The 27317-nt window shown below is 33.1% G+C and overlaps 4 protein-coding genes across 10 annotated transcripts in view; 1 reads left to right on the plus strand and 3 right to left on the minus strand.

Annotated features, from left to right (window-relative positions):
* The window catches only part of LOC131801639 (heterogeneous nuclear ribonucleoprotein K-like), a 60106-nt gene extending 58530 nt beyond the window's left edge, over positions 1-1576 (minus strand). The window contains exon 1 of one of the 3 annotated variants that reach the window (XR_009341884.1): positions 1276-1576. The gene's annotated coding sequence lies outside the window, so the exon portion shown is untranslated. Of the gene's footprint in view, positions 1-6; positions 142-797; positions 827-1275 lie in introns of those variants that run through there. The other 2 variants (XR_009341888.1, XR_009341886.1) reach the window with 2 other exon arrangements.
* A 1532-nt stretch (positions 1577-3108) lies between these two features.
* On the minus strand, positions 3109-7754 carry LOC101891164 (uncharacterized). The gene is made up of 3 exons (XM_005178340.4): positions 7505-7754; positions 3557-4414; positions 3109-3404 (listed from the first exon to the last, which is right to left on the minus strand). Exons 1-3 carry the CDS (start codon positions 7707-7709, stop codon positions 3217-3219), a joined length of 1251 nt encoding a protein of 416 aa, XP_005178397.2. The 5' UTR covers positions 7710-7754; the 3' UTR covers positions 3109-3216.
* A 9349-nt stretch (positions 7755-17103) lies between these two features.
* Positions 17104-18769, minus strand: LOC101890991 (nuclear pore complex protein Nup50). The gene has a single exon (XM_005178339.4). The coding sequence runs from the start codon at positions 18722-18724 to the stop codon at positions 17258-17260; it is 1467 nt and encodes a 488-aa protein (XP_005178396.2). The 5' UTR covers positions 18725-18769; the 3' UTR covers positions 17104-17257.
* Positions 18770-22957: 4188 nt separating this feature from the next.
* LOC101890581 (arfGAP with SH3 domain, ANK repeat and PH domain-containing protein) overlaps positions 22958-27317 on the plus strand; it is a 65301-nt gene continuing 60941 nt past the window's right edge. The window contains exons 1-2 of one of the 5 annotated variants that reach the window (XM_059120507.1): positions 22958-23762; positions 24212-24591. In XM_059120507.1, the coding sequence (XP_058976490.1) occupies positions 24460-24591 (132 nt within the window). In that variant the 5' untranslated portion in view covers positions 22958-23762; positions 24212-24459. The remainder of the gene's footprint in view (positions 23763-24211; positions 24592-27317) is intronic. The other 4 variants (XM_059120508.1, XM_011292151.3, XM_020035024.2 and 1 more) reach the window with 4 other exon arrangements.

Raw genomic sequence — 27317 nt, forward strand, 5'->3', positions numbered from 1 at the left:
TGTTACCTCATGTGGGTTAGCTATAGTGCCAGTGAAAGCTCTTATTGTCACATTCAACATTACTCAGGCCTATGTCATTGGAAGTTTCCCGTCACACAATGACCAGTATCTGGTCATAAGCGTGTTTCACTTATTTTCTTCCCCTCCTTTAAAATGGCACTGCTCAAACGCATTTATATTGGAAACAATACAACGGCTAGCTAAAAATAACCAACAATAACAAAAGAGAATCCAATTGGAATTTATTTCTTCCAAAAAGAAAACAGATATATTTCCATTTTGAAAACAAACAAAAAACACACACACGCATCAGAGGTTAATGCACCACTCAAAAAATAAGAACACAAATATGACACGGAGAAAAAATGCGGCCATCTTTTTGCATTGTTTGTTGTTGCAGATGCCACTGTCACAGTTGATGTTGTTGTTCCTGTTGTTACTTTCGCTGTGTTCATACGATGGATGTTTTCGTAAAATGCAACACTGGTCTCGTTATGTCCCTAATTCTGCTGGCGCAGGCGTACAAATAAAGACAACAACACCACAAACGAAGGCAATACACACATTGAAATAAGAAAACAACAAAAAAAAAACAGCAACAATAACACAAACATAACGATGACAAAAAAAATCCACAATTTATTTTTTCTTAAAAAATCAAGAAGTATGCTATAATTTTATTACAACAACAACGAAAACACGTCGTTAATTTGATAAAAATAACATGTTAGGAGGAGGAAAAACAACAATATAATTGGCGCAAACAAATTTAAACACGCACACACACTCGCCCTTACCCAAAACGAACGAAGACGCACCTATGAATGTATGTAAATAAAATGAAACAAAAAAAATACACAACATTAACCACAAAAATAAAATAAAAATCACTCAACCATAAAGTCATAATGCCGAGATGACTTGTAGTGTACCGTTGTACTAACAACGGGCAAAGAACAGCCAAAAGGCAAAGGGAGGACAATAAAGAAAAACTCTTCAAATAATGTAAAGAAATTAGCATTGCAAGATTATGTTTTGAAGTACACACACACCAACATAATCACATAAAATATTTGCAATAAATAAACGCTACTCGCTAAACCACAAATATTTTTTTGCACATTTCTGCCACCCCCTCCCCCGCGTATTAGAATAATTGCACACTCTATTAACTATCGATGTTTTAGTTGTAATAGCAAATATGTCAATTAGCATAACTCGAAACTTTTTGTTTCTCCATTGCAAGAATGTATTTTCCTTGTCGCCTGTACTCACCTTGTTTTTTTTGTAAAGTTCCGCGTCTATATAGCAAAAAAATTGAAAGGAATTTGGCTTCTATGCTGAATTGCTTCTTCTTCTATAAATTTATTTTTTGATAAGTCAAACTCTTTTCTTGGTTTTGACACACAATCTGCATTTATATGTTATAAAAATAACAATGCGTTTTTATTTACTTTTAATTTTTGTTCTTTTAATTGATTTTAACACAGTTTATATTCTTATTTGCAGAAATTAAGATTTTTCACATCACTATGCGCTTATGCGAACTTCACGACTTAGGGGTATATAAGTCGACTTTTGCCCTAATGACAAAATCGATTTTGCCTGGCCGAATAAACGTTGCCATCGTTATCGACTCTTTGATAACTTGAAACTGTTCTTGTTCATTTGTTTTGCCATGTTCTCATTAGCATTTTAACAACATTGTTCGCTCTTATAACGAAATTCGGCGCGGTCATATGAAACTTTGAATTGAAACAAAAAATGATTATCTCTCTTTGCGTTGATGTTTCGGGTTCGTATTTTATAAATCAACATAGAATAATTTACTTTTTTTGATTCACACCATGCCGCAATAATAACAAGTGATCTGTTCCATAACACGCCAGAATCTTATATTTTTGCAATTTCTTTCGATATCATAACAATAACAATTTTAACATTCTGCCCATGGTAGAATTAAGAAGGTAAAGTCACGCAATCATATGTTTGCAATTTTTCAAAATTGCCTATCTGAAAAATAAATGTAATCAGCTGGTACCGCATCTTATTATTGTACCATGAATTGTATTGTTTATTCTATGGTACAATAAAAAGGTAAGGCAGAGCTACTAGCTGGTGTTTTTGTAGGTGTTCATTGTTTTGAAAAATAAAAACAAAATATTTTCAATGGTAGAATTAAGAAGGTAAAGTTATACAATCATATGTTCACAATTTTTTCAAAATTATTCATTTGACAACATCTCATTGTCAAAATGTATATTTGTAAGCCCATACACAAATCAGAGATGGGAACCTGAATTTGAAATAATTTCAAATTATTTTATTTTTTATTCAAAACAATACATGCACCAAATGTGTACATGACAGAATAAGAGCACCCAAAGAAAAAAATGTATTAATGGGGGTAGCTTTGTTCTACCTTCTGTAATTGTGCCATACATGGTTCCCATCTCTAATCTGTGTATATACAATATATTCATGAATAAATATTTTGACAATAAGATGTAAAATGAATAATTTTGAAAAAATTGAAAAAACATGATTGCATGGCTTTACCTTCTTAGTTCTACCATGAATAGATGGATCCATGCATGGAGGCAGAACAGCTTTTAAATTTTTATGCAAAAATATTTTATAAAATAACTTTTTCAAAAATTATTGCTTTACAAACACATACTGCATTTTTAAAATATTTTTTAAATTTTAATATGTTACAATACAAATGGCAGCATTACATCAGCAGATGTACAAAACGTATGCTCTTTTCCACAACTACAAGAATGTAAAATTTTTTACTATTATAAAAAACATCCATAATAAGTTCATGACTCATTTAAAATGATGCTACATTGTCTCTTATACTTTTGATTTAACTCCCAAAAAATAAAACATGAAAAATGTTTGAAATAGAGTTAATTTTTATTCGCATTCATATCGACAACAGAAACTGGCCTTTATATTAAAAAAAACTTTCTAACTGATAACAGATGTCGTAATATGCCACATTTGTACACGCCACCATTAAAGTAACACCTTATTGCGAAGTTTCCTCAGTTTGCAACTATTTGCCACTAGATGGCATTAAATATTTCTTAGAAAGCTGAATTGTAGCTGAGAATGATTTCCAATTGGAATTGGAACTGATTTATTTTAGATTTGATCAAATTTGTTGTATATTTCATTGGAATACATTTATTTTTACAATTTCTAGTTTCACTTCCAATCCAAAAGACCACGATTGTCCAGCCAAGGTAGAATATTTAACATTTGCTTAACATATTTTGGATTGCTATACATGGAATATACCATTTTCGATTTATGATTTGTATAGTTTTCCAAATTTGATTCTTCTGATTTGTCCAAAATGACTGCTGGCAAAACTTTGGATGCAATCATATAAGCTAAAAAAAATAGAAAACAAAAGCAAAATAATCAAATAATAAATTCTAAAGATAGAGAAATTCGTAGAAATTAATAATTGATAATGATAATTGTATTTGATTTATTCGAGCTTATCTATATTAATGTGTGCGTGTAGATCACATCTTCTTACCAGCCAATCCATTTTTCAGTAATGCTCCGTGAATGTTTATTAATTTGGGAAGCGGGCGAGCGTACTGCAACAATTTAAGGTTTTCCACCAAATGTCCATAATAGAAGCGTATGAAATAATCGAATTTCGTCAATTTTATATCAGCCGAACATGAGGACAATATGAAATAGTATAAATCATTTGCCGGTGAACCATATTTGCCCAAGGCAAAGTCGACAAACAGCATATCTTTGATTTTTCCAAAGGCATCATACTGGAACATGATGTTATTGGACCAACAATCTCCGTGATTGAGGACATTAAATTCTCCCGTATTAACACGTTGATCCTCTAGCAAACGACTAACCAAATAATCATCGCTGTTGGCTAATTTCTCATAGTAAGCCGAACAGTTTGGCCACTTCTTTAGTTGGGTGAGAAATCCAGTTGATTTATTAAATTCGTTCAAAATACCACGATTCTTCTCACTAAACATGCCAACGTTAAAATCTTCACCATATGACCCATATTTTTCTACATAACACGCAGAGACGGCATGATATTCAGCCATTTTCTTAAGGACGGCATGCATATGGTCCATATCAAGACCGACAATACGATTGGCGTTTTTATAGTTCTTCGTGGATAAGTCCTCCAGCAGGACATAGTCCTTATCTACGTCTACATCAAATTTATACGCCTTCGGACTAAATTCAACTGTTTTCCCAGCATCGGCATAGAGTTGTTTGAAGCGTGGTAAAATTTTGTGGTAGATTTCATTTTCCTTGGGAAAAATACGGAATATATCTAATATTTGAGCCATAGCTTCATTGGCTTGGCAAGTTTTGAGGAATAGGAATAGGTTTTTATCTTTTCCATCTGTAAGATAAAGAAGATAGTAGATTTATGCATTTTTTATGTTAAAATCACGTTTCATGAAAATGAAACGGTTTCTTTCTTGGTAGCACCAAGAAAGTTTCCTCAATATGAAGGGTTTAAAAACTCTATATTTATAAGTTAAAGCCCAAGAAAAGATAAATAAAATTTGCGTTTCTAAGATACGGAACACATATTGTGGGGCGAGCTTTAAAGATGTTTACCAGTTTTGCTATGGGATCGAAAATTTGTGTACTTTGGATATTTAACACTATTTAAAAATGAGGATGATACCAAAGAAATTCTGACAGGAAGCGGACATAGCCTCAGTTGTGTATTTCTGTGGTTCTACGACGCTGTTCTACCCACTTATTGTACCATGATTACAAGATCGAGTACTTTAAAGAAGGGTTGCCATATTAGATAGAGTAATTTAGTCTACCTGTTTTGTTTGCCTTGCTTAAACCACGGACTTTAATAGATCTAAGGGTGGAAATACATAAAGCGCATATTTGGCTGCCTTAAGTCATCGGCTGGCTTCTTCGTAGATGAACAAAGGAGTTTTAGGTTGACTTAGTTCGATTTTAGCCCTAAGCTCCTTTGTTCATTTCCGAAGAAGCCAGCCGATGACTTAAGCCAGTCAGATAAGCGCTTTATGTATTCCCACCTTAAAGATGAGAATACATAAACGCTTTTTTGACATAAGTTATCGGCTGGCTTAATGCAGCGAACATTGATATACCAAAAATATTGAAAAATATATCAAAAAAAATTAATTTTAAAAGAATGTGTAATTTTTTTTGCTTTTGTGCCAGATTAAAATGTAAATGCAGTGTGATGCCATGTTTACGTTAGAACTTTTTGTAGGGTTAACCTACTTTGAGAGGATTTATTTGAAGTAAAAGTAATGGATATGACAATTTAAATCCAAATCCAGTGGGTTAACCCTCATATATATAAACGTACTATGAGATTTCTTACATTTTCATCTTTGTGATTATTCTCGGATTTAGGAAAACAAAGTAACTCTGATTTTAATAGCATTACAAAAATAGTTTTAGAAAATGAGAAATATAGAAAAACCCGCACTGTGTGTTGCGAATACTCGCCGCTACAACTGAATAATCCCCCCACATTTTTGACAGTTGTTTAACACAACAATTTGATAATGTTCAGTTATCAGTAGATAACAAATGGATCAATATAAGCACGTGAGTTTTTTATAGCTGGAAAAATGATATGATTGTATTAATCATACAAAATCTACTCTGTAGCTTGTGAACTCCTACTTCCAAATTATCTATAACAACTATATAAAGTTTGTTGATTTTTTGCAAAATTATTTGTATTGTGCATAATTCTAATATCCCGATCTCTATATACTATAAACACAAATATGAAAAAATTATAAACAGCGAGAACAGAGTGCTTGGCGCACTGTCACAGCGCTAACTTTTAATCCCAAAAGATGTAATCTACTATCCTTACTAGATTACAAGATAATTCTCCTTGCTACCTACAAAACGCTACATTCATTAAATGCTTTAAAAATGTTTGGATTTATGGTAGAATCAAGGAGGTAAAGTCATGCAATCATATGTTTACAATTTTTTCAATAATTTTTCATTTGACAACATCTCATTGACAAAATTTTTATTTATAAATCCATTGTACATACACAAATCAGAGATGGGGACCTGTTTTTATGTATTGAAATGTGACAAGGTAAATTACAGAAAATGCAGAAATGGGATTGCTTATTTGAAATGATTTTACCTTTTTACTTTTACCATTTTTGGATTAAAAAAATTGCACATGACACCTATATATATCTATATCTCCATGGTACAATAAGGAGGTAGAACACCTCCGTAAAACTACAGAAATACAGCCCTGAGACTATGCCCGCTCCCTGTCAAATTTTTATTTTATTGTTTTCATTTATTCAATATTTTTCCCAATTTTTAAAATCAGTTAAATAGCAAGAAAAATTAATGAAATATCTGGATTTTCTTTGAAAAATATTATCTAAACAGTTCTATCTTTCAATTCCATGGAAAAACTGACGCGCGTCTTCCAATCAAAATTGGCAGAAGTCGGGCACACTTAGAAAAAAATCGTAATCAGCTGGTAGCTCTACTTTGCCTTTTTATTGTACCATCTATATCCCTTGTGTTTTCAGTGGAAAAAATGTTTCATTTATTAATTTTGCAATATTCTTTATTCCCACACACGTGAGGTTCGATTTACTCAAATTGAAAATCCAGGCGATTTTTATTGGAAATAAAGGTGAACATACATAAAGCGCTTTGTTGACTGGCTTAAGTTATCGGCTGGTTTCATCGGAAAAGAGCAAATTAGCTTAGGGCAAAAATCGACCTAAATCGACCTAAAACTACTTCGTTCCTCTACGAAGATGCCAGCCGATGACTTTAGCCAGTCTCCCCAAATACAAGGCACAATTAGAGAAGGTAGAACAAATCTACCTCCAAAATACAATTTTTTTCTTTTGGTGCCCCTATTCTGTCAAAACATATACACATTTTTTTCGTGTATTGTCTTGACTAAAAAATACAATAATTTGAAATCATTTGAAATAAATGCAAATTTGTAACAAATTCTACAATTTTGTGATAAAACTGTATTGTCCTACTATTTTAGATTCCATCTTGTGGAACAATCCCGAAATTCTATTCTTGTTTCGCGGGTTTTTCCCAATATGAATTTTGTTTAAATAAATTAAAAATAAACAAAGCCAATTGTTGTATATTTAAAAGTCTATTTGACACTATAAGACTCCAGCACAGAGTTGAATTTTTCTACTTTCTAATCTACCTTTTTTTACAAATCGTATGCATTTTAAAAATTATTGAAATTTCTAAAATCTTTTGAAAAAGCATATCATAATAACCTCCGATTGGTTTCGTAAAAGAAAACGTATAAAAATCGACTTATTTTCACAGCAAATTTTTAAAATTTTGACATATCAATGTTCCCAAGCGTTGATGGAACTACCTGTATTCTTCTACCTTTGTGTTTTTTTTATAATTTTGTATCAATGTAGAGATTTCAGATACCGACAATTTCACTTACTTTTCAATTCCACCTCAACTTTAATACGCATCATCAACGACGAATAATTTTCACCACTTTGTGAAGCATTCTCAATTTTAACACTTGACACTCGGAGGAAATCATCACCGATTGCCTGGGAAACGGCTGCATCTAAGGTTATTTGCTTCAACCAATCAGGCAAATTTGAATCCAAAGCAATATTGTATTTCGGTGCCGGGGCCATGTTTTAGCGACCGTTTGTATTACCGTTCAATTAACAACTAACAATTGCATTGGATTACGGCCAATGCAAACTCCCACAGCAAAGAAAGTTTTTTCCAAACACAAACCAAATGTTGATATACATATATGCATATAATCTTATCTTTGACATTTCTTGTTACCATTTCTTTGCCAAAAACTGATATTGATTATCAATTTTGATTGTTTCACAAATAAAGTGCGATAATTTCTATTGTTTTTATGACCAAATATGTAGTATATGTTTTGTGTGTGCATTTTGTTTATAATAAGATAAACCATATATGGCATAGAAATGTTTGCCGGTACGTACCTATAATAAGTGTTTTTACAAACTGTATTTAGTTTTATTAAAATAAAAACTAAAGTACTAAAGTAAATGAAAACTAAAGTAAAGTTTGTTGTTATGAGTCATACAATAAGTAAGAGTTGTTGTTATTTGATAGTACATCTGGAATTTGCACAAAGTCATAAGAGGGACAACAATTTCCAAGGTAAGGATAGCGATCGTCTGAATACAACATTTCTTTTAGTAGTCTTGTAATGTCAAAACATATATTCAGTTTATTGTTGTTAAAATAATAGTTTTTTTGCGTATTGGGATGAGATATTGAGAAAAAATATGCGGCATTTTATCCATTTTTCGAGATATTGTCTTCCCTTAAAACTTTGTGAGAAAAGTTTCAAACAAACGAAACAGCTTGCTGCATTTGTTTTGTTAGTAAATTTGAAGTTACAAGACTCAGCATTGTGTTTTTACAATTTTATCAAATTTGATCTATGTTACATAAAGCTTTTTATTTACATCAGTATTTCTAAATAGTGAAGTGGTTTAAGATTTTAGACACAGATTTTTACTAGCATATTTAAAATCATATCTATAAAATATAATGTAAGCCACACACATTACAACTGGTTGTACAACTTGGAGAGTACGCAAATTGTATGTTTCGGTCACAAACGATACAACTTAGTGTACAACCTCTTTGTACAACTTCACTTTTCGTAAATTTTAGACATCGAGTTAAGATGTCACTGTGAAGAAAACATGTTCTCATCTCTGATTTGTGTGTATACAATAGATTTGTAAGTATACATTTTGACAATGAGATGTTGTCAAATGAATAAATTTGAAAAAAAAAATCAATTTTCAATAAATTGTTTTAATTTCAAAAATGTTCATTTTTGGAATGTGGATTATTCAATTTAATATGCAGAAGAATAGCTCTTAAAATATTTAATTTTAATGCTTTCATATAATTCCACTGAATGTATAGTTGTTAGCTGTAGGTCCAAATATCTCAACACTTCAAGCAATCACTAGAAAATCGTGGAAAAAGCAATTTCCCTTTTAATAATTGAAACCAAACTGCATACATATTTTTCAATTTTAAGAAACATGAAAAATACGACTATATCACCTTATGTGGTGTCGCACCTTCGCTGTTGGTGTCTTGTATAATAGGGTTTTTTTTTCTATTTTTAGGCAAAAAATATTGCCATGTCATTTTATATTTAGTATCTTCGTGACATATATTTATTTAGTAGCTTTCCTGAATCTGTTCTGCCTTATTTTGCCATTACAAAATTAAATGAATAAAAAAGAAAATGAAAAACTATATACGTTTGTACTTTATTGCTTCTCACAGTACGTCCGTGACTAACTACATTTCTAATGTTGTAACGCCGTCATTCAGATTAACGGAGACGTGTGTGATTTTCCCAACGGCTTTACAGAATATGCTGACGCCGTGACTAACAACCCCAGGATGACTTCGTTTTATGTTTAGTTGGAGGGAAATTTTTGATTTATTTTTCATTTGTCTTTAAAAATCCAGGAGAATAGGAGTTCTAAGATTTTGCAACAAATATAGTGCAAAGTTAGAAGCAACAACATATTGTACCGTTTTAAAAATTACAGTTTTAACGGAAAATTATATGGTAAAGAAAAAGTATCGCGGATGCAGAGCGTAACAAAGAGAAAATACAACAAAGGTTTTGTGGGAATGACAAATTAAAATTAACAAATTGGTAAATTATTAATTGTAATTTTGCAAGGAAACGTGACCATAATGTGAATTATTGTTTTTTGGGTTGAGTGATTTATTGGCCATGAAATGTAAAGTTAAATCTTTTTAACTTGCCGCGTATCTACAGAAAATGAGGTTATGTTTTTTTATAATTTCGGTTTCTTTGTGTATTTGTTACTTTTTTTTTGCTTTTCGTCGAGTGTGTGTGAGCATAAGGGCATAATTATTTGAAGACCGTGGATTGTTGCAAAGTATGTATTTTCCAAAGCATATTGCACAATCCCCGGCCTGTAAATAAGATTGCAATCAACAACGCATAAAGGATGCTGCTGCCATTTGCGGTTGGAAAATACAATTGGTTATCAATATTTTTGGGGTGATTTTTTTGACAATTGTCGAAATAACAGCTGCATTTTTATATTTGCATATTGTAAGATTTATTAAGAACAATTTCTTTTCAGGATTTTCCAGTTTTTCTCGTTTCTTTTTAATGAGGGTTAAGATGGGGTGTTTTTAACCGACATTCCCTTACACACGTTTGTTTCCAAACATTTTCAAGGATCGTTGAAAGGGGTTGAAATTACCTGAATTAATCTTCTTTGTTTTCAAAGGAAAGATTTAAGAAAAGACAATGCAATGATCATAGTTGGCCGTGTTGCTTCTATTCAAGGTAAACAGGGTTGCCGGGTTTTCTTTATAAATAGTTACCTGAAACACAACACAATTTCAAGGTTTGAAGCATATTGTGGACTTAAGGTTTATTTTAAATCTACACACATTTGTTAATTATATTGAATTATATTATCTTTGTTATATTTTTTATTATAAATGATTTTGGTACCGTTCTTGGCACTGTGGACTCTGGAATTGTAAAAATATTTTTCATTTTCTTTTTTACATAGAAGTTTTTGTTTCTTTTTTTAATGTTTTATTTAAGAATAAATTGAAAGTGGAATATATTTCTTTTAAACTAATCTGATCCTCACTACCTACGTTACAATGTAGTGTCACTTCAACTAAATTCGGGCATATCTGAAATAACCCAGAAAAATGAGGTTTATGTGATCCCGTACTGCATCTTGGCATGAAGGAGAAGTAATCGTATATTTTACAAGGGCGTTGTTGGGCAAAAATGCAGTCCATTTCACACCTCTATCACATCACTTTACTTTTTATTAGTGCTTTGAAGTGAAACAAAAGTCAATCGCTGCAATGCTTCCTCCCGTTGGATACGAGTGTCATAAAAAACGTTTTGTTCTTTATCGTAGAATTTTAAAAAACTTGAAAAGATTGTAAAAATGTTACTTTAGCGAATATATAAAATTCAAAATGCGTTGAATGGAATGCATTTCTTAATGATTTTTCATGCATTTCTTCGGAGCAAACAGTCCAATCACTACTTCATATAAAAAAGTTTCAAATTAATTTTGCTCATATGGATTTTAAAAGTATTCTGCTTTCAAGCCAAAATGTTATATAACTTTTAAGTATTAAATAGACCATCAGAGTTTTAAGAATTTGGTTTTGATAGTTTTTTAGGCATAAGGGATTCGAAATGTTAACTACTCAATATCGCCGAAAACATTGTATTGTGCGACATATTCTCAGTTATTTATACTACAGAAAATATAAAATGAAATCGTTATTAAATAGTTAAAAGATTAGTGGTTATGATCACGATAACATTGCATGGTGTATATTTTCTGCATGAGAGAAATGTTGTAAATAGAAATTAGATAAGTATTGAGATTAAATTCAGGGTAAAGTGACCTGCAACATACCGAAATCATCGTTCAATGCCTTTTTTACAGCAATTTACGAATGAAACAAATTTACTGACTTTTCTCATACATTCTGATAAACATGTGAATTCGTCTGATGTCATCTTGGTGTATACTACCATACCAACGAAAAGTCGGAATTTTGGTATGTACTTTTATTTCACCTGAAATAACCCATATTCTACTGTGTCTTTTGCAAGAAGAACGTCTTGAGCTGTGATATTGCGGAATCAGCTTCCTTTCGCTTTAAGTAATTTTACCTATACCAGTTCTCCGTTTAGTCATCCTGTGGGTAAATATCTGGTGTAAATGCATTATCCTATATATTATGCTTATTAAGTGGTTACAGTCTTGTTTTACGTTCTTTTTGTTGGGCTCGGGAGCCTTGGTATTATCTCATTGATTCAAATTGAAGGGTTTTATGATGTAAGTTACTATTTCGTGATGTTAAGTCCGCCGCACTTTTCAATTACCTTACTAGACATTTGTTTAGTTGGAGACTGTGAATCGTGGTGCAGTCATTCGTATTTATTGAATTCTTACAATAGATTACTAGTTTTAAGACTGTTATTTATTGAATTTTTAAATTTAATAGGATTGTTTAAACTTATTGAATTGTTAAAATATATTAATATTATTATTTGTTAATCAGGGTATTGCAGATATCTATCTATATATATATATATATAAATTTAAGTTGTGTTAGTTACTACGCTTATAACTTAAGAACACCTGGACTGATTTTAACGATTCACACAAATGCGAAGTTGTCTCCTCTCCGAAAAGGATAATATCCAAAAAAATCGCGTAAAAATTTAATATATTAACATTTTCATTTTGACTTTTCAAATGTACAATAGTAATGTTTTATTTTGCATGATTTTTTTTCCATTTTGACTTACTTTTTTCTAATGTACATTTGTAGTGTTTTTCTATATATTATTTTAGAATTCGGATATTAATACCAATTTATTTAATTGACTTGGTTTCTTGAGAACTTAAATTGATGGCGAATAATAGTACCGAATTATGTGTTGGCGAAACGGAATAGATGATATCGAAATAATTTAACGCGGTCACACCAAAAGGTAGATAACTATAAATTAAAAGATAATTACTTTTTCAAAACCGCTAAAAAATCACGGGAAAGGTAACTCATTGCAAAAATTCTCAAATCGGGAAAACATCGAAAAAATTTTCAGTGGAATCGAATTTTAAAAAAATTGAAATTTAAAATAATAAATAAAATAATAATATATAACCATCATATGATTTAAGCTATTTTTGAGGTCTTGGACACTTTTTTTCATTGTTTGTCTCTAAGGGGTTATCGAACCATCATATAGATAATTGCCACATAGGAATTTATTTAAGTAAAGTCCCCACATTGGAGTATCCCCAAGTCCACTTTCACATATAATGTGTGGTCCGAAAAGAAAATTTTGTATTCTATTGAATTTGTAACTCACAAGAGAATATTGGTTGGAAACGTAGATTTGGGATATACATCTATATGAAATAAATTGTGGAAACATGAACAAATTATAAATATATGAAATTAGCACGGGACCGAATATTTGTTGAATCGTCATTGAATTATACTATGATGAAAAATATGGTGGATAAAACTATTTTTACTCATTTAAATCACGCGAAATTTTTTTCAGTTTGACATGCTATGTTGTTCTGCTATATTTTTGATTTGGTCTCTATTTGTCATATTGGATTATAAGGGGTAGAAGAATGTTTTCAAAGTAGGTCGATGTCTCGGAGTAGTGCCCATATAAAGGTACCTCCTGATTTTACCATATTTTAAAGGATTTGGCTAAAAATGTGTATTGGGGGGTGACAATCTTACACAAAAATTTGAACATATCTAAAAATTTTAGAATTTTCTCCATGTAATAATACCCCCTCAAGTCCACCTTTTGGCGGAAAAACAGACCGACATGGTTGGGGGACTTATAAGAACTCTAATGGACAATCTGAGGTGCTAATGGCTTTAAAAAAGTAATTAACTTTGGCTATTCTTTATTCATTCAGCCCTCAATTATGAGGTGTACAAAATACAGCAAATTCCAAATTACTGCTCATTTGACTGGAAAATGTTGCATACTAAAAATTAATTTGATCCCTTACATGGGGATAATTTGTATAGCACATCCACACACCTTTGAAGCCCACGGTTTAAATGTTGAAGCCCACGGCTTAAATATGGGTACAGGTATTTTAAAATACTTTTAATCGACCAGTACGCGAACATTTATATCAGTCATATCTTTGAATAATTATGCTTTGACAAATATGCATAATAGACAAAAACTACGGGCCGGCAACGCGGACCGGGCCAGCTAGTGTAAAATAAATTTGAGACCATATGGGTTTCTTCATATTACGCTGTATAATAAATAAATGAAAGGAAAGACAACATTAATCGGAAATTTTTTCTAAACATTTTCTCTTGTACATTGGTAGTCTGATTAATGGAATTGTGTCTTCTGAAAGCCTCACATTTTTTAATAAGGAGAAATGGAGATAAAAAACTCATTGATTTATAGCGAACATGCACATTTTGTCTACTCTTGTTGATAAATGCAAATAGTAAAATTGAATTAACAGTCAAAGTCTACTTACTCGGAATCAATTGTTTCACTTCCTTATAGAGACTCTACAGTTTTAAAAAAATAATGCCCCTTATGAAAGTAGTAAAATGTTTCAAGCAATTCCAACCCCAACAAAAGAACCAGATTTATAATGTTTTTAGTTATGTTACGTGTTGCTCTTTTGTCTATTCACCTTTTCTTCTGACACCGTACGTAACTTTCTTTCTGTTGGACTTACCAAGTTTTCCACGCAAATAAAAATACATAGAGATTATTCAAAGATGTCAGCTAACTTTGCGTAAAATTTCCTTGGGTTAAAGGTTATTTTTTTTTTTTTATCAAAATTTACATTTTTATCAGTCAGGGGGTTTCAACATAAATGTCACAGCGTGTATTTTTAAACCCTACACCACATAGTAGTAAGGGGACTATGTCTTTGTGCATTTGTTTGTTTGATCTTCATAGAATCACTTTCTGAGTCGCTTTATGCATGTCAGTCCGTCCATGTATTCTTGTGAAAAAAATGCAGGTCGCATTTATTATGAGATGAAATTTTCCAAACAATATTTGTTTGGCTCAAAGACAAACCAATTCGAATTTGGCGATAATCGGATCAGATTTAGATATAGCTCACATATAAATTCAACCGATTTCCGGTTAATTGTGCACCAAATGACTAATATAAGTCCAAATGACCTGTATTTTGGTACATCCCACTGAATTCGGTCTAGAAGCAGGTATATATCTATAGCTACCATATATATGTTTCATCCGATTTGGTGCTTAAGTTCCTTACATTCTTAAAATGCATTCGACAACATTGATATTTGGTTCCAGATATCTTATAGATCTCGGAAATACCTTTGCCATATTTTATCGAGAACGGCTAAGATTTGGATATAGCTCCCATATATCCTTAATCCGATTTCAGGTTTATTGTGCAAATAATAACTAATATCAGCCCAAATGGAGTGAATTTCGGAATATACGTTTCCATTTTGTGTAACTCGGCTCCGATATATATATTTTTTAACATAATCCGTCTCCACGGGTGAAATATTCTGAAGGGTGTATTTAAGCCTTGGCACGCATTTTGGCAGCAGACCTTGGACCTTCCAACAGGACTCAGCACCATCGCATTCAGCACTTTGGAGGGCACTAAAAAAAACCAAAGTGTCGATTACCTCAAGCAAGCGCATCGCCGGGAATGGGCCAAAATATTGCAGAGCAACATTCGGACTGCGTGTGACGGTTTCATTGGCCATTTGAAGGCCATAATTCGTGCCAATTCGAAAAAATCTAAACTTATTCTAAGATTTGATGCTATTTCCGACATTTTTTTGCTTTCATTCAATAAAATAAAAAATAAAAGTATAAATTATGGCGTTTGCCTTTATTGCAGTTTTTTATCTCACCCTGTATATGTGGCACCAGGGGTCACATTCGATATAAAAATGTCCCAGTCAAATTGAATGGAATGGAATATGCCATCCAATTTCATATTTTATGCCGCGAAAGCCTTTATGTGCGCTCCATAACAGCCTAAAAATACCTATTTAGATAGCCTTATTTAGAAGTTTTTTAGAATACTCCCAAAAAATTTCAATCTAAAATGCAGCGCGTATTTAGTATAGAATAAAATAATATAAATATACTAAAAGTATATAATAAACTAATTTCAACTGTATTTATGGTATAGTAATATATAATACCCGCATAGTTTATAAAGTATAACGCTACTTTTAAGTCAAAAATTCTTAAAAGCTCCTTAAAGTATCCCATTTAAATTTGAAAACCAGTAAGGAAAAGTCAAAAGTCGGGCAGGTCGATTATATGATACCCTACACAACTATGCATACTTAGTAGAGCTCCCGTAACAAAATAATTTATTTCAAGTAGATCATACCACCTTTAGAGCAGTTATAGTTTGCTATATAGTGCGTGATATCACTTGGAGAAGGGTTATATTAAAAAAAATGCAGGTCATCATACCAAAATTCAGGTCATTTGGACTGATATTGAACATTTAACCTGAAATCGGTTCAAGATATATATGGAGCTATATTCAAATCTGAACCGATCTTGATACAATTTGGCAGAGGTATTTCTGAGCTGTATCGTATATCTGGTATCAAATATAATTTTTGTGGAGTGCATATTACGAATGTGAGGGACTTAAACAGCATGTCGGATAGAACACATATATGGGAGCTAAAGCTATATCTGAACAAATTTAATGTACTTGCTTCCAGACTGAATTCGGTCGGATGATTTAGTGCACAATTATCCAGAAATCGGTTGAAGATATATATGGGAGATATATCTAAATCTGATCCGATTATTACCAATTTCAATAGGGTTCGTCCTTGATCCAAACAAATATTGTTTGGAAAATTTCAATCATTTAAATCGGATAATAAATAGGACCTGCATTTTGTTCACAAGAATACATAAACGGGCCGACATACATAAATCGACTCAGAAAGTGATTCTATGAAAATCTTCAAAATTAACTATGGGTCTATATCGCTTCCTCCTCCCTGTTGCAAACAAATGCACAAAGACATCATTCCCTTACCACTATGTTGTGTAGGATATAAAGAAGTCATTTGATTTGCCACTTTAGAATAATCAATAATCGGGCCTTTACAGATCACATTTGACTAAACACGAACTTAAACCCTGAGGACTGAAAATATGTCAGTCAGAATGCTTTATGAAGGTAACATTTTGTGTAAGGAATGTCATCATTACTAACACGACGTGGCTCTTGCTGGTATAATAAGATGAATTAGAAAACGGTACGTTTTTTTTCTGATATAATCCATTCTTTAATCTGATCCAAATAAGAAACATAATTGAAGCAGATTGTCTCCCTCCGCTCAATAGACATTTAATTTTTATAAATTTCCTCGACATTTGAACATTAATGAATATTTTAATCCATAAAAGAGCAACAAAAATATATTTTTTATCCTATTTTATTTTATTTCTTTTTCTTTTCGACGATAACTAAAAAATAAATTAACATCAAAAAATTGTGTAGGTATGCGTTGAGTTTTTAAACAAAAACACAAATTATTTGTATTCTATTCTTTGCGGTCCTTATTTGAAAAGTTATTTTTTATATTTTTCAATAGTTGCCAATAGCTCATCGGCTTCTTCTCCAGTCTTAACACGCAACAGCATTGGTGTAGGCTTCTCAACATCTGGTGTCGGTATACAAACCATCATGACGTTATTCTTGCCCATACGTTGGGCCGGAATGGCAGAACTAAGAATTAAATTGACCAAAATATTGCCCAAATTTGTGTCGGCTCGCACAATAAGCTGTGTTTTCTCGCTCGATTCAATTGGCTTCAGATAGAGCGTGCCAACACCTTTGTCAGCGAAATTGCCGTCTTTCTTAACGAAAACCTTACATTTCTTTGAATAAACTGCATCATCTTCAACTACTTGTTTGAATTCGTTTTTGGGTGGTTCTTCGTCTTCTTCGTCGTTTTCAGTTGTTGATGGTGCGGGTGCCTCGGGAGGTTTTATGTTGCCAAAACTAAATGGAGTACCTCCAGGCGTAAATGAAAATGGTTTGGGCGCTCCATCACCATCAGACGCTGAAGCTGGTTTACCAAAGCTAAAAGTGGGGGCAGCTGACGTGGTAGATGTAGTAGAGGAGGTAGTGCTGGATGTTGAGGATGCTGTGCTCGGTTTAAGACCAAACGAAAAACCAGTAGTTGCTGCTGGCGTGGTCTTAGCGTCCGTTGTATCCTCAGGTTTCTTTAAACCAAAACTGAAACCATTTGTTTTAGTGGTGGACGTTGTGGCTCCAGTAGATGTTGTTGTGGCACCAGATGAAAATGAAAATAGTGGCGTTGATGTTGTAGAACTTTTGACTGTAGAAGTTTCAGAAAACTTGAAAGTTCCAATCCCTGCCGAAGACGTTGCGGTAGTCGTTTGCTTCTTTTCATCACTGACGGTTGCCAAACTTGTGCTTTTATCTCCAGTCTTTTTCTTCTCTTCATCAAGTTCAGCCAAATACTTTTCATAGTCTTTAAAAATAGGTGTCAATATACACAAGGGGTTCTTATCAACATGAGTTTTTATCCATTCACTAACCGCCTGGTTGAGACCTTTCAATTTGGCATAATATTCATCCGATGTTTCCGAAGACTTTGTGTCACTTTTAACTTCTTTGGCACTTTCTGTTTTTGTTGTTGTCGCTGTAGCTGATGATCCAAAAGAGAACGTGGTGGCAGCTGGCTTAGGAGTTTCACTTGTTGCACTACTGGTTGGCGCTGGGGTGGCCGATGATATCTTTGATAGAAATGAAAAGGGTGATGCTCCCGCTGTGCTTGTAGCTGCTGTTGCCGCAGGTTTGCCAAAGCCTGAAAAACCACTAAAAACACTCTTTGTGCCAGAATCCGCAGAATCGGTACCGGCTACTCTTCGCCTAGCGGCCTTTTTGATAACACGATTTTTAAGTTCTTGTTCATCAGCGGTTTTGAATGTTCCACGTTCTTCAGGCTCTTCCTCACGATCCCAGTTGTCATGATTTAAGTCTGAGGTAGCTTGCCTCTTACCAGCCATAATATGCGAAAAAATTAGCAATAAATTCTTTTTCAACCAAGCCGACCAAACGTGCAAGAGTTTGCAAAGTCTAAATATATGAACAGTAACGGCGTTAAAATCAATTTACAAGGGAGAAGTGCGTCGCAAAATGGTGGCATTGAATTCTAGAGATGCTAAATTATAGCATTATGAAAAACGCTCCTATCAAGATCACCCTGTTCTACTATGTTCATGTATTGGGTTCACATTAGCCTTTAAATGTGTACGTGTTTTAAACGTTCAATTCAAATGAATTCATTATGGTACACTCCTATAATTTAATGGTAAGAATTTCGTATCCAGAAAGTACGGGCACAAATAACTAGTAAAAATGTACTAGAAATCCGTCAAATTCAATATTTTAAACAATCAGAAGTTGGCAAACATGCTGTTATGTTTTGCATTCGAGAAATCTATTTTGTTTACTTTTGCTCATGGTATAATTATTACAGGTGACGACAAATCCCAGTTGATTTGACTCTATAATAATACTAGTGTCAAACTCGATATGAAGTTTTGTGGTATAATTCCATTTTTGACATGCAATAAGTATACCCTTTTTTATATAAAATATCACTGCAGGGCAATGTGAACATATATTTTGCCTAATAATGTAAAAAATCGCCCTTGTACTTAAAAAAAAACGCCAAAAAAGATGGTTCGCACATTTTTTGCGGTGTAGGAATGGCGACACCACGTTAGATAATATATTCGTATATTTCATGTTTCCTAAAATTACAAAATGTAGAATACTTTATGTATGTATCATGGTAGAAAAATACAGGTAGTCGCATCGACACAGCTGCTGGGACAATGAACTGTCAAACCGATTTTGATATTGAAAATAGTGAATGAAAAATTATTAAAATATGTAAAAATTGTTGAAAAAAACATATCATTACAACCTCCGTCTTGTGTCGTATAAGAAAAATTATAAAAATCAACTTATTTTTTACAAAGCACTTAAAAAATTTTAACATATCAATGTTCCCAAGCGTTGATGCATCTACCTATATTCTTCTACCATGGTATGTAGGCTGTTTGGTTTCAGGTTGTTGCCTTTTCCACGATTTTCTAGCGATTGCTAGATATCGTAATGAATACTTTTACATTCTTACAGCTCTGAAACAGACCATTTATTATAACTGCATGTTTCACCAAATTTTCTTGTAAAATAAATAATAATAATAATAAAAATATTGTAATATAGATCCAATACAATGTTTGATCCAGAAAACAAGAAAACTGTTTAATTCGTCTATGGTTAAATCCTCTGAAAATTAGTACATGACGAGTTTTTGATAATGTTTATATATTTTAGAACAAATATTTAAGCTGCAGCTCCTTTTAAAAAATATACATCCGAAATATCTAGTTTTTAATATTATAATAATGGTAAAATTAATTTAATCTGACCTAATTCTAAACCAGTAAAGAAAGTCGGGCGGGGCCGACTTTATGATACCCTACACCACTTTGCTAATTTAGTCGAGCTCCGCATAACAACTAAAAGTTTTTATGGGAAAATTTAATTATCCACGCTATGATTATAATTATAATTTAAAGTTCAAAGGACTAAAAATGCCGAAGCATTTGTATCTTTTAAATTCGGACATATATTGCCCATTTGATGTACAATTAATTTGAAATCGGATACAAATATATATGGGAGCTATATCCAAATCGGAACCGATCTCGATACAATTTGGCAAAGATATTTCTCAGCTGTGTTTGATATATTTCCCTGAATATCGTTGTTACGGAGTGCATATTACGGCTGTGGGTAACAAATATAACAAATCGGATGAACAGTATATATGGGAGCTATAGCTATATCTGAACCGATCTACAAATTTGACATACTAGCTTCTAGACTCAATCCGGTCGTAAGTGCCAAATTTCATCCCATTTGGGCAAATATTAGACGTTTGGTGCACAATCAAAGGTAAATCGGACGTAGTTATATATGGGAGCTATATCCAAATCTGAACCGATCTTGATAAAATTCAGTAAATGTATTTCTGAGCTGTATTTGATATATTTCTCCAAATATTCTTGTTACAGAGTGCATACTACGGCTGCGGAACAACAATAACAAATCGGATGAACAATATATATGGGGGTTATAGCTATATCTAAACCGATTTCGCTCAACTACTATTTGACATACTTGTTTTCAGGTCCAATTTGATCGTGCGTGCAAAATTCCATACTGTTCGGGCTGATATTACACGTTTGCTGCACAATAAAAGGCAAATAGGACGAAGTTACATATGGGAGTTATATCTAAATTTTGACCGATTATCTCCAATTTCAATAGGGTTCGTCCTTGGGCCAAACAATAGATTTGTGCAAAATTCTGGATAGGACAATAAATGCGAACTGTACTTTGTTTACAAAAATGCGTGGACAGACAGACGGACGGACGGACGGACGGACATGCATAAATCGACTCAGAATTTTATTCTATGCAGATCATCAAGAAGAACTATGGGTCTATCTCGTTTCCTTTTGACTGCTACAAACAAATGCACAAAGACATAATTCCCTGACCACCTTGTGGTGTAGGGTATAATAACGATATTCAGTTTTACACTTATCGTAATTTGAAACATCAAATCAAACTCCATTAAAGCATTTGAACACGTACGACTTTGGATTGTGTCGCTTAAAACCAGTGAAATATCCCGGCAGTTTGTCGATTCCGCACCAGGTATTCCCTAATTAATTTTTTTCTTCTTTCTGGTTGAGAATATTTTAATTAGGCTAATGTATCCGGATAAAATTTTGTATTTAAACGCGGTATCACTAGGTATCACTAGGAATCAAAGGTAACCTCATTTCAAATTAGCATTCCAAGCTCTGCGTTTTATGCAACTTACCTTGTCAAATTTCAATGCATAAAAAGCAGTTCCCATCTCTGATTTTGTATTTATATAGTGGATTTATGAATATAGATTTTGACAATGACATGTTGTCAAATGTATAAATTTGAAAAAAATTTAAGCATATGATTACATGACTTTACCTTCTTAGTTCTACCATGAAATCAATATTCGGAAAATTATTTACTTTAAAACCTTTAGGTTCGTCTTGATTAGGTCTTTTAGTCATTTCCTTCTCCGTAATCTGTAGGGGATCGCGGCCGATGAAGCTTTTAGATTACCTCACCGTCCGTTTGTAGCCCCTTTGCTTTGCTTACACTCTTTCGAAGCGGAGTCGTCGCGGGTTTTTGGGACATTAGTGTCACCTTCGACGACGCCTTCCTTGACCCGGAGGTTGGTAGCATCGGTATGCTCTGATGAATCTCCTTCATAAAAGTTTAGAGAGCCAGTTTGAGCAACCTCTTTAGCTTTCTGAACTGATTCATTCCTCTTAGATTAGAGTATGACGGTGACGTCGAGCTACCCATCAAAGGGAGTTGAAGCATTCCCAAAACCAGATGGTAAACTCTCTTGGCTAAACCTTAGGGTTTTGGTCTTCTCGAGAAGGGCGGATAGCTGCCTCTGTATGCTTTCGCATACTACTTCTCGGTGCGTCTGCAGAGTCTCGTCCCCACCTCCGAAGAGGCGGTTGAGGTGTTGTCGGCGTTTGTTAGGTTGTTTTTGTTTTTTAAATTATTCTCCTTACGAATTTAGGACATTGGAGGTGACGAGGTCCGCCATGACATAGACTACATATCATGGTAATACAGTCGGTACCCTGACTGCAAACCTTGGAACACTGATGGGCACAGTTTACGTAACACCCCAGTGTTAGGGAGTCCGTTGCGGTGGACCAGTCCGTTGACTGGATAGTTTAGGAGCGCCAGTGACTTCGCCTCGTCGAGTCCGCGATTTCTTATTTAATTCGCAGCTGCCCGATTTATCTTTCGGGCGTCCCACTATCCGCAACCTGGGGACGCGTCCGGTAGTACTCAGCTATGCTTCCGCTAACGGCGAAACAAAACATTTCGGCCAGAAATATTTCTGACAATATTGTGGAAGATCTCTTTTATTTTTCTTTGTTGATGTTGCTATCTGCATTTCATCATGTGCATCAAAATATTCTGAAAAATGTTTAGAATCTCCAGAGAACGAGAACGACAATATGGTAACTCATTTTGCACCCTTGCAATGCAGAGAACCGGCTATCATTTTACGGAGATTGCAGACGTCAGTGAATATAGTTTTAACGCCGATGAGTTAAAGTGTTTGGAGACGCCGCTAAATTTGTTGTTAGTATAGCTCGGTTCTCGCCACATTCACATTCTTAAAAAGTTATGGGAAATAATCGAATAATTTCAAATAAAATTTAATAAAAATTATAAAAAATACAAGAATTTAAAAATAACAAAACAACAAAATGTGGATAACCTAAATCAGTACAGAAATCTAATTGATTAAAGCAAACAAACAAGAAATTTTCTTGAATTGTAAAGTGGTTTTCGACAAACAACAAAAAAAAAAAGGAGAAACAGAATGCACACATCCAAAAAAGGAAAATTAAAATATTAATAAATGTCAATAAATTATGCTGCTGTAGAGTCATATGTGTAAATTATTTCAGTGAGTGTGTTACTAGTATGTTAGATTGGTATTTTGCATGAAATTTGGGCGAAAATTCTTTTGTTTTAAACGTTTTGGAAAGAAGTGGAGGCAAAAAATGGGTGTTGCTGCGAAATACAACGACGCAGCTAGAAACAATTCTTTTACCACAAAATATAGGCAAGGCAGCAGCAGGCCAAGCAGCTAAGTGTTATTGTATTGTATGTTGTGCTGTCAAATAAGCAAAAGAATGATGAGTTTCGAAGTGTAGAATAGTGTTGAGGAAATTTGTGAAAAAATAATATCGATTACAGTACAAGAAATGAATACATGCTAAATGTATTGTGAAGCAAAACAAATCAACATGAAACCATAAAGAAGAAAATACCAATAGAAACCACACAGAAAAACCAAACCCCAAGCTTATAACTAACTCTCTATTATTGTTTCCTTTGTTGCATTTTCCTATTAAGTGTCATCGATTCTAAAGTGTAAGTCATTTACGGTTACACGGTTTATCATAATCAGTTTTTCTTTTGTTTTGTTTGTGTATTTTATATCATCAAATTAAATGTAATATTACTCGTAATTCAATGTCGCAATAACAAACGTCATTACCATCCTTGCTTGTGAGTAGTACTCAGAATCTGAAAAAGAGATGACAATAGAGAGAGTAAGTGAGGATGTGAACACGAAAGAGATCGATTTGTCAGAAATTACGTGTTTTTTATGTAAAAATAAACAGCAAATTTGCATTTAATGTCAGTGTAATTTCCAAAAAAAATCTATCTAAAATTTCAGCTGAGTGTTGTCTGAATCAAATATCTAATGATTTGTTCCTTATGTTTTTCTACCTTCCCCTTGTGTTCTTCTTGTTGTTATCATCATTACAATAAATAATAACGTTATTGTTGTCATATTGTCTGTGTGTCACCATAAGTTGGCTCCTCGCCCGGCCCGTCCCTCAACAACAACCGTGTGTTAACCAGCTGTTTTAAATTTTACGCGCGCCATAATTTGCCGTTTGACTTTACAACAGCAACATCAACAAAAATAACCAGAACGGGCCAACAATAGCTAGCGGCGGCGGCAGTGGCCCTATTACTGCTTTACATTGATATTGGACACCCTACGGTGTAAATCTGGCAGAGTGTGCCCTGGGCACATTCTATTTGGTATTGTGAAAAAATGCCGCCTGCACTTATGAATATAGCCGAATTTGTTGAGGAAACCCGAGATGATTACAATTCACCAACAACATCAACATTTGCATCCCGCATGATGCCGGCATGTCGTCAAACCATTGCAGTATTGGAAGAGGTAAGTTTTGTTTATTTTTATTTAAATAAAAAAGAGTTTTTTTACATTTTATTTGTTTAATTTTAGAATAAAAAATAGTTTGTTTAAAAGAGCACAAGGAGGGGAAGATGACAAATGGGTGCAAGTTTTTTTTTGGGGAAAAATTGCTTGCAGACATTCACCTAATAATTTTGAAAAAGGTTGAACCCAATGTCACATTTATTTTCTCTTTGCAATAGAGGGACAACATGAAGGGGGTGCGATCGTGAGGAAGCATGTTGGAGCAGGGCATTAAAGTCAATGGTCAGCCTGATCTCGAGAAAGTCATATCCTACATAAAAGATAAAATCAAGTAGTAAACACCATAAACTTCTAATTCTTCTAATGTTTAATAACCTATAGAATACTTTCGCACCAAGTTGGTTTATATTTTTGAATCCTATTTGATCATAATTAGTTTGTTTCTTTTATAAAATGCTCCAAACGGATATTGCTACCAGAGAAAACATGCTAATAGATAATTGTGTCTCATTACTCAGATAAGAGTACATAGTGATAGCATTAACAAAATTTGAACTTTGTAATACACATTTGTAGACCATGAAGGATTTTAAATTAATAAATAAATGAAATAATTAAAAAATAAAATGCAATGCGTGTAGCATATTATGTTGTGTACCATATCATCCTGTTTACCCTTAAAGGTCGAGGTGATAGGTCGATATATAAAACATTCGTCAATATCAGTTATTCCATCCATATTGGAATAACTGATAGTGATCTGGGTCTGAGTTGTCAAAAATAGAGACAGTATTCTGTGTGCCTAGTGGTCATTAACACTAGGTCCAAAACTGTGAGTCATTTTTCATAAGGTCATTAAATTTATAAATCTATTCACACATATATATAAGTTCGCCAGTTGGCATATCGATTTTTATATATCGATGAGCTAAATCGATCTAGCTACGTGTCCGTCCTACGTATAATTGTAATAACTCTAATGGTAATTTTTGCCCGATCCTCACGAAATTTTAAATAGGGTACGCAATTTTTCCCGATTTGCAGTCGGTTTAGGTGTCATTTTATGGATCATTCTACGTTGTATTTTGTAAATGCTTAGCGTTTAGGTCAGAGAGGAAGGCACGGGTTTCAATGATGACATAATAATTTTGTCATATTTAGAAATTTTGTCAACATTTTGGAAATTCTGTCAAATTTTTGGTCATAAGTAAAATTTTCACATGGTGGTGGAATATAAAAATGTTGGCACACCGAACTTATTGTCGCTGTTGTTATATTTAAATCCATACTGAGCATTATTTGTATAATCTGAGATGTTATAAATGAATAATTAAAAAAATATAGTCCTTGTTGGTTTGATAAATATGAGCCCCAATAATGGAATTACTACATACAAAATATATCTACAAAGTCCCCTGTAGATTAGAGACATTTGAGTGTTTTGTGGAGTAACAATACTTTATAAAATGTGAGTGAAAAGTAAAGTAGCGTCTCCAAACCGAAGGCGCCTTTAAAGATTTTATAGAGAATTTTCATTGTAGATAAAATATGTGCTAAACAACTTTATAACCAATTCATTTATTGTAATAACTTTTATTGTACAAATTGTAACTTCATGTTTTTATTCGGAATCAACAAACCCAATAGAGGAAATCAGCTGTTTTTTTTTAATTTCAAAGAGAGAGTCAACTGCAGCTGATGGGCATCATTTTTCCACATTGTTTTTGTGTATGGCACTTAACACAACACATTTCTGATTTGAAATGTGCATTAATAAGTACCTTCACCTGTTTTATGGTGTTTTCTTTAATAACACACGCGCACACATACCTGTACACACACAGTATGGTAGTTGAGGATATTTTGTTATCTTCTTTTCCTTTGAGTAAAGGCTTGTGCTCGTCTCTCTCTCTCAATATAACAGGTGATATAATAACCAACCAACAATGAAAATAGTGAGAGACAAAGGAAGATAGTAATTGAGACTCAGTAAACACAACTCGTATGTGTTATAAACAGGTCATTTGACAACCTTAACCATAAATGCGCGCATTGTCTAATGAATATTTTTCCTTGGGTCAATTAATAAATTGACTTTTGGCAATTTGTTAAAAAGCCTTTTCTGCTTTAATATATTTTTATTTGCTTAATAATACATATTCGCAATTGAATATATAACAATTACAGTCACAGTAAGAGAAAAAACGTAGATTTTTTTCTAACAAAAGGCAATGCTGTTGCTGTTGACATCAAGGTTATTTGTATTTACTTATTTAGGTGTGCGCGCACAGCTTCATTGGGGAACTACAAAATACTTGTTGTATTCAATGGCTAATTTAAACCAATATGAACGTTAAGTATGCATGTAGATAGATAGATGGATGGATAGACATATGTTCATTTGATGACAATAGAATTCTGTAGGTATTTTATTGTATAATAGTGTTAGTCATTTTTTGTGGTTCTTTTTCTATATTATATAGAACAGTACATTTTGAGGTCTGAGATTGATGATGATAAAGATTTCAGAAAATGAAACGTGACCATTGATGCCACTTTTTTAAAAACAAGTACATTTTTATAACATCAATAATAGGGTCCATTAAAATCGTTCCTGAACGAAATCTAGGGATTTGAACAGAGGCTGTAAAAATCACAAGCACATCAATTCTAGGAAAATTCAATTATCAATTTAAAACTAGAGAAACATTAAAGGAATGCATCAT

This window comes from Musca domestica, unplaced genomic scaffold (assembly GCF_030504385.1).
Source record: "Musca domestica strain aabys unplaced genomic scaffold, Musca_domestica.polishedcontigs.V.1.1 17, whole genome shotgun sequence".
In the NCBI taxonomy this organism is placed as follows: Eukaryota; Metazoa; Arthropoda; class Insecta; order Diptera; family Muscidae; genus Musca; species Musca domestica.

Excerpts from the sequence above, each read along its gene's own strand:
- LOC101891164 (XM_005178340.4), bottom strand. The coding sequence starts at position 7,709 with ATGGCCCCGGCACCGAAATACAATATTGCTTTGGATTCAAATTTGCCT. Across the intron at positions 4,415-7,504 it reads AGTTGAGGTGGAATTGAAAA|ATGGAAAAGATAAAAACCTA; the intron begins GTAAGTGAAATT and ends TTTATCTTACAG. Across the intron at positions 3,405-3,556 it reads ACTGAAAAATGGATTGGCTG|CTTATATGATTGCATCCAAA; the intron begins GTAAGAAGATGT and ends TATTTTTTTTAG.
- LOC101890991 (XM_005178339.4), bottom strand. The coding sequence starts at position 18,724 with ATGGCTGGTAAGAGGCAAGCTACCTCAGACTTAAATCATGACAACTGG.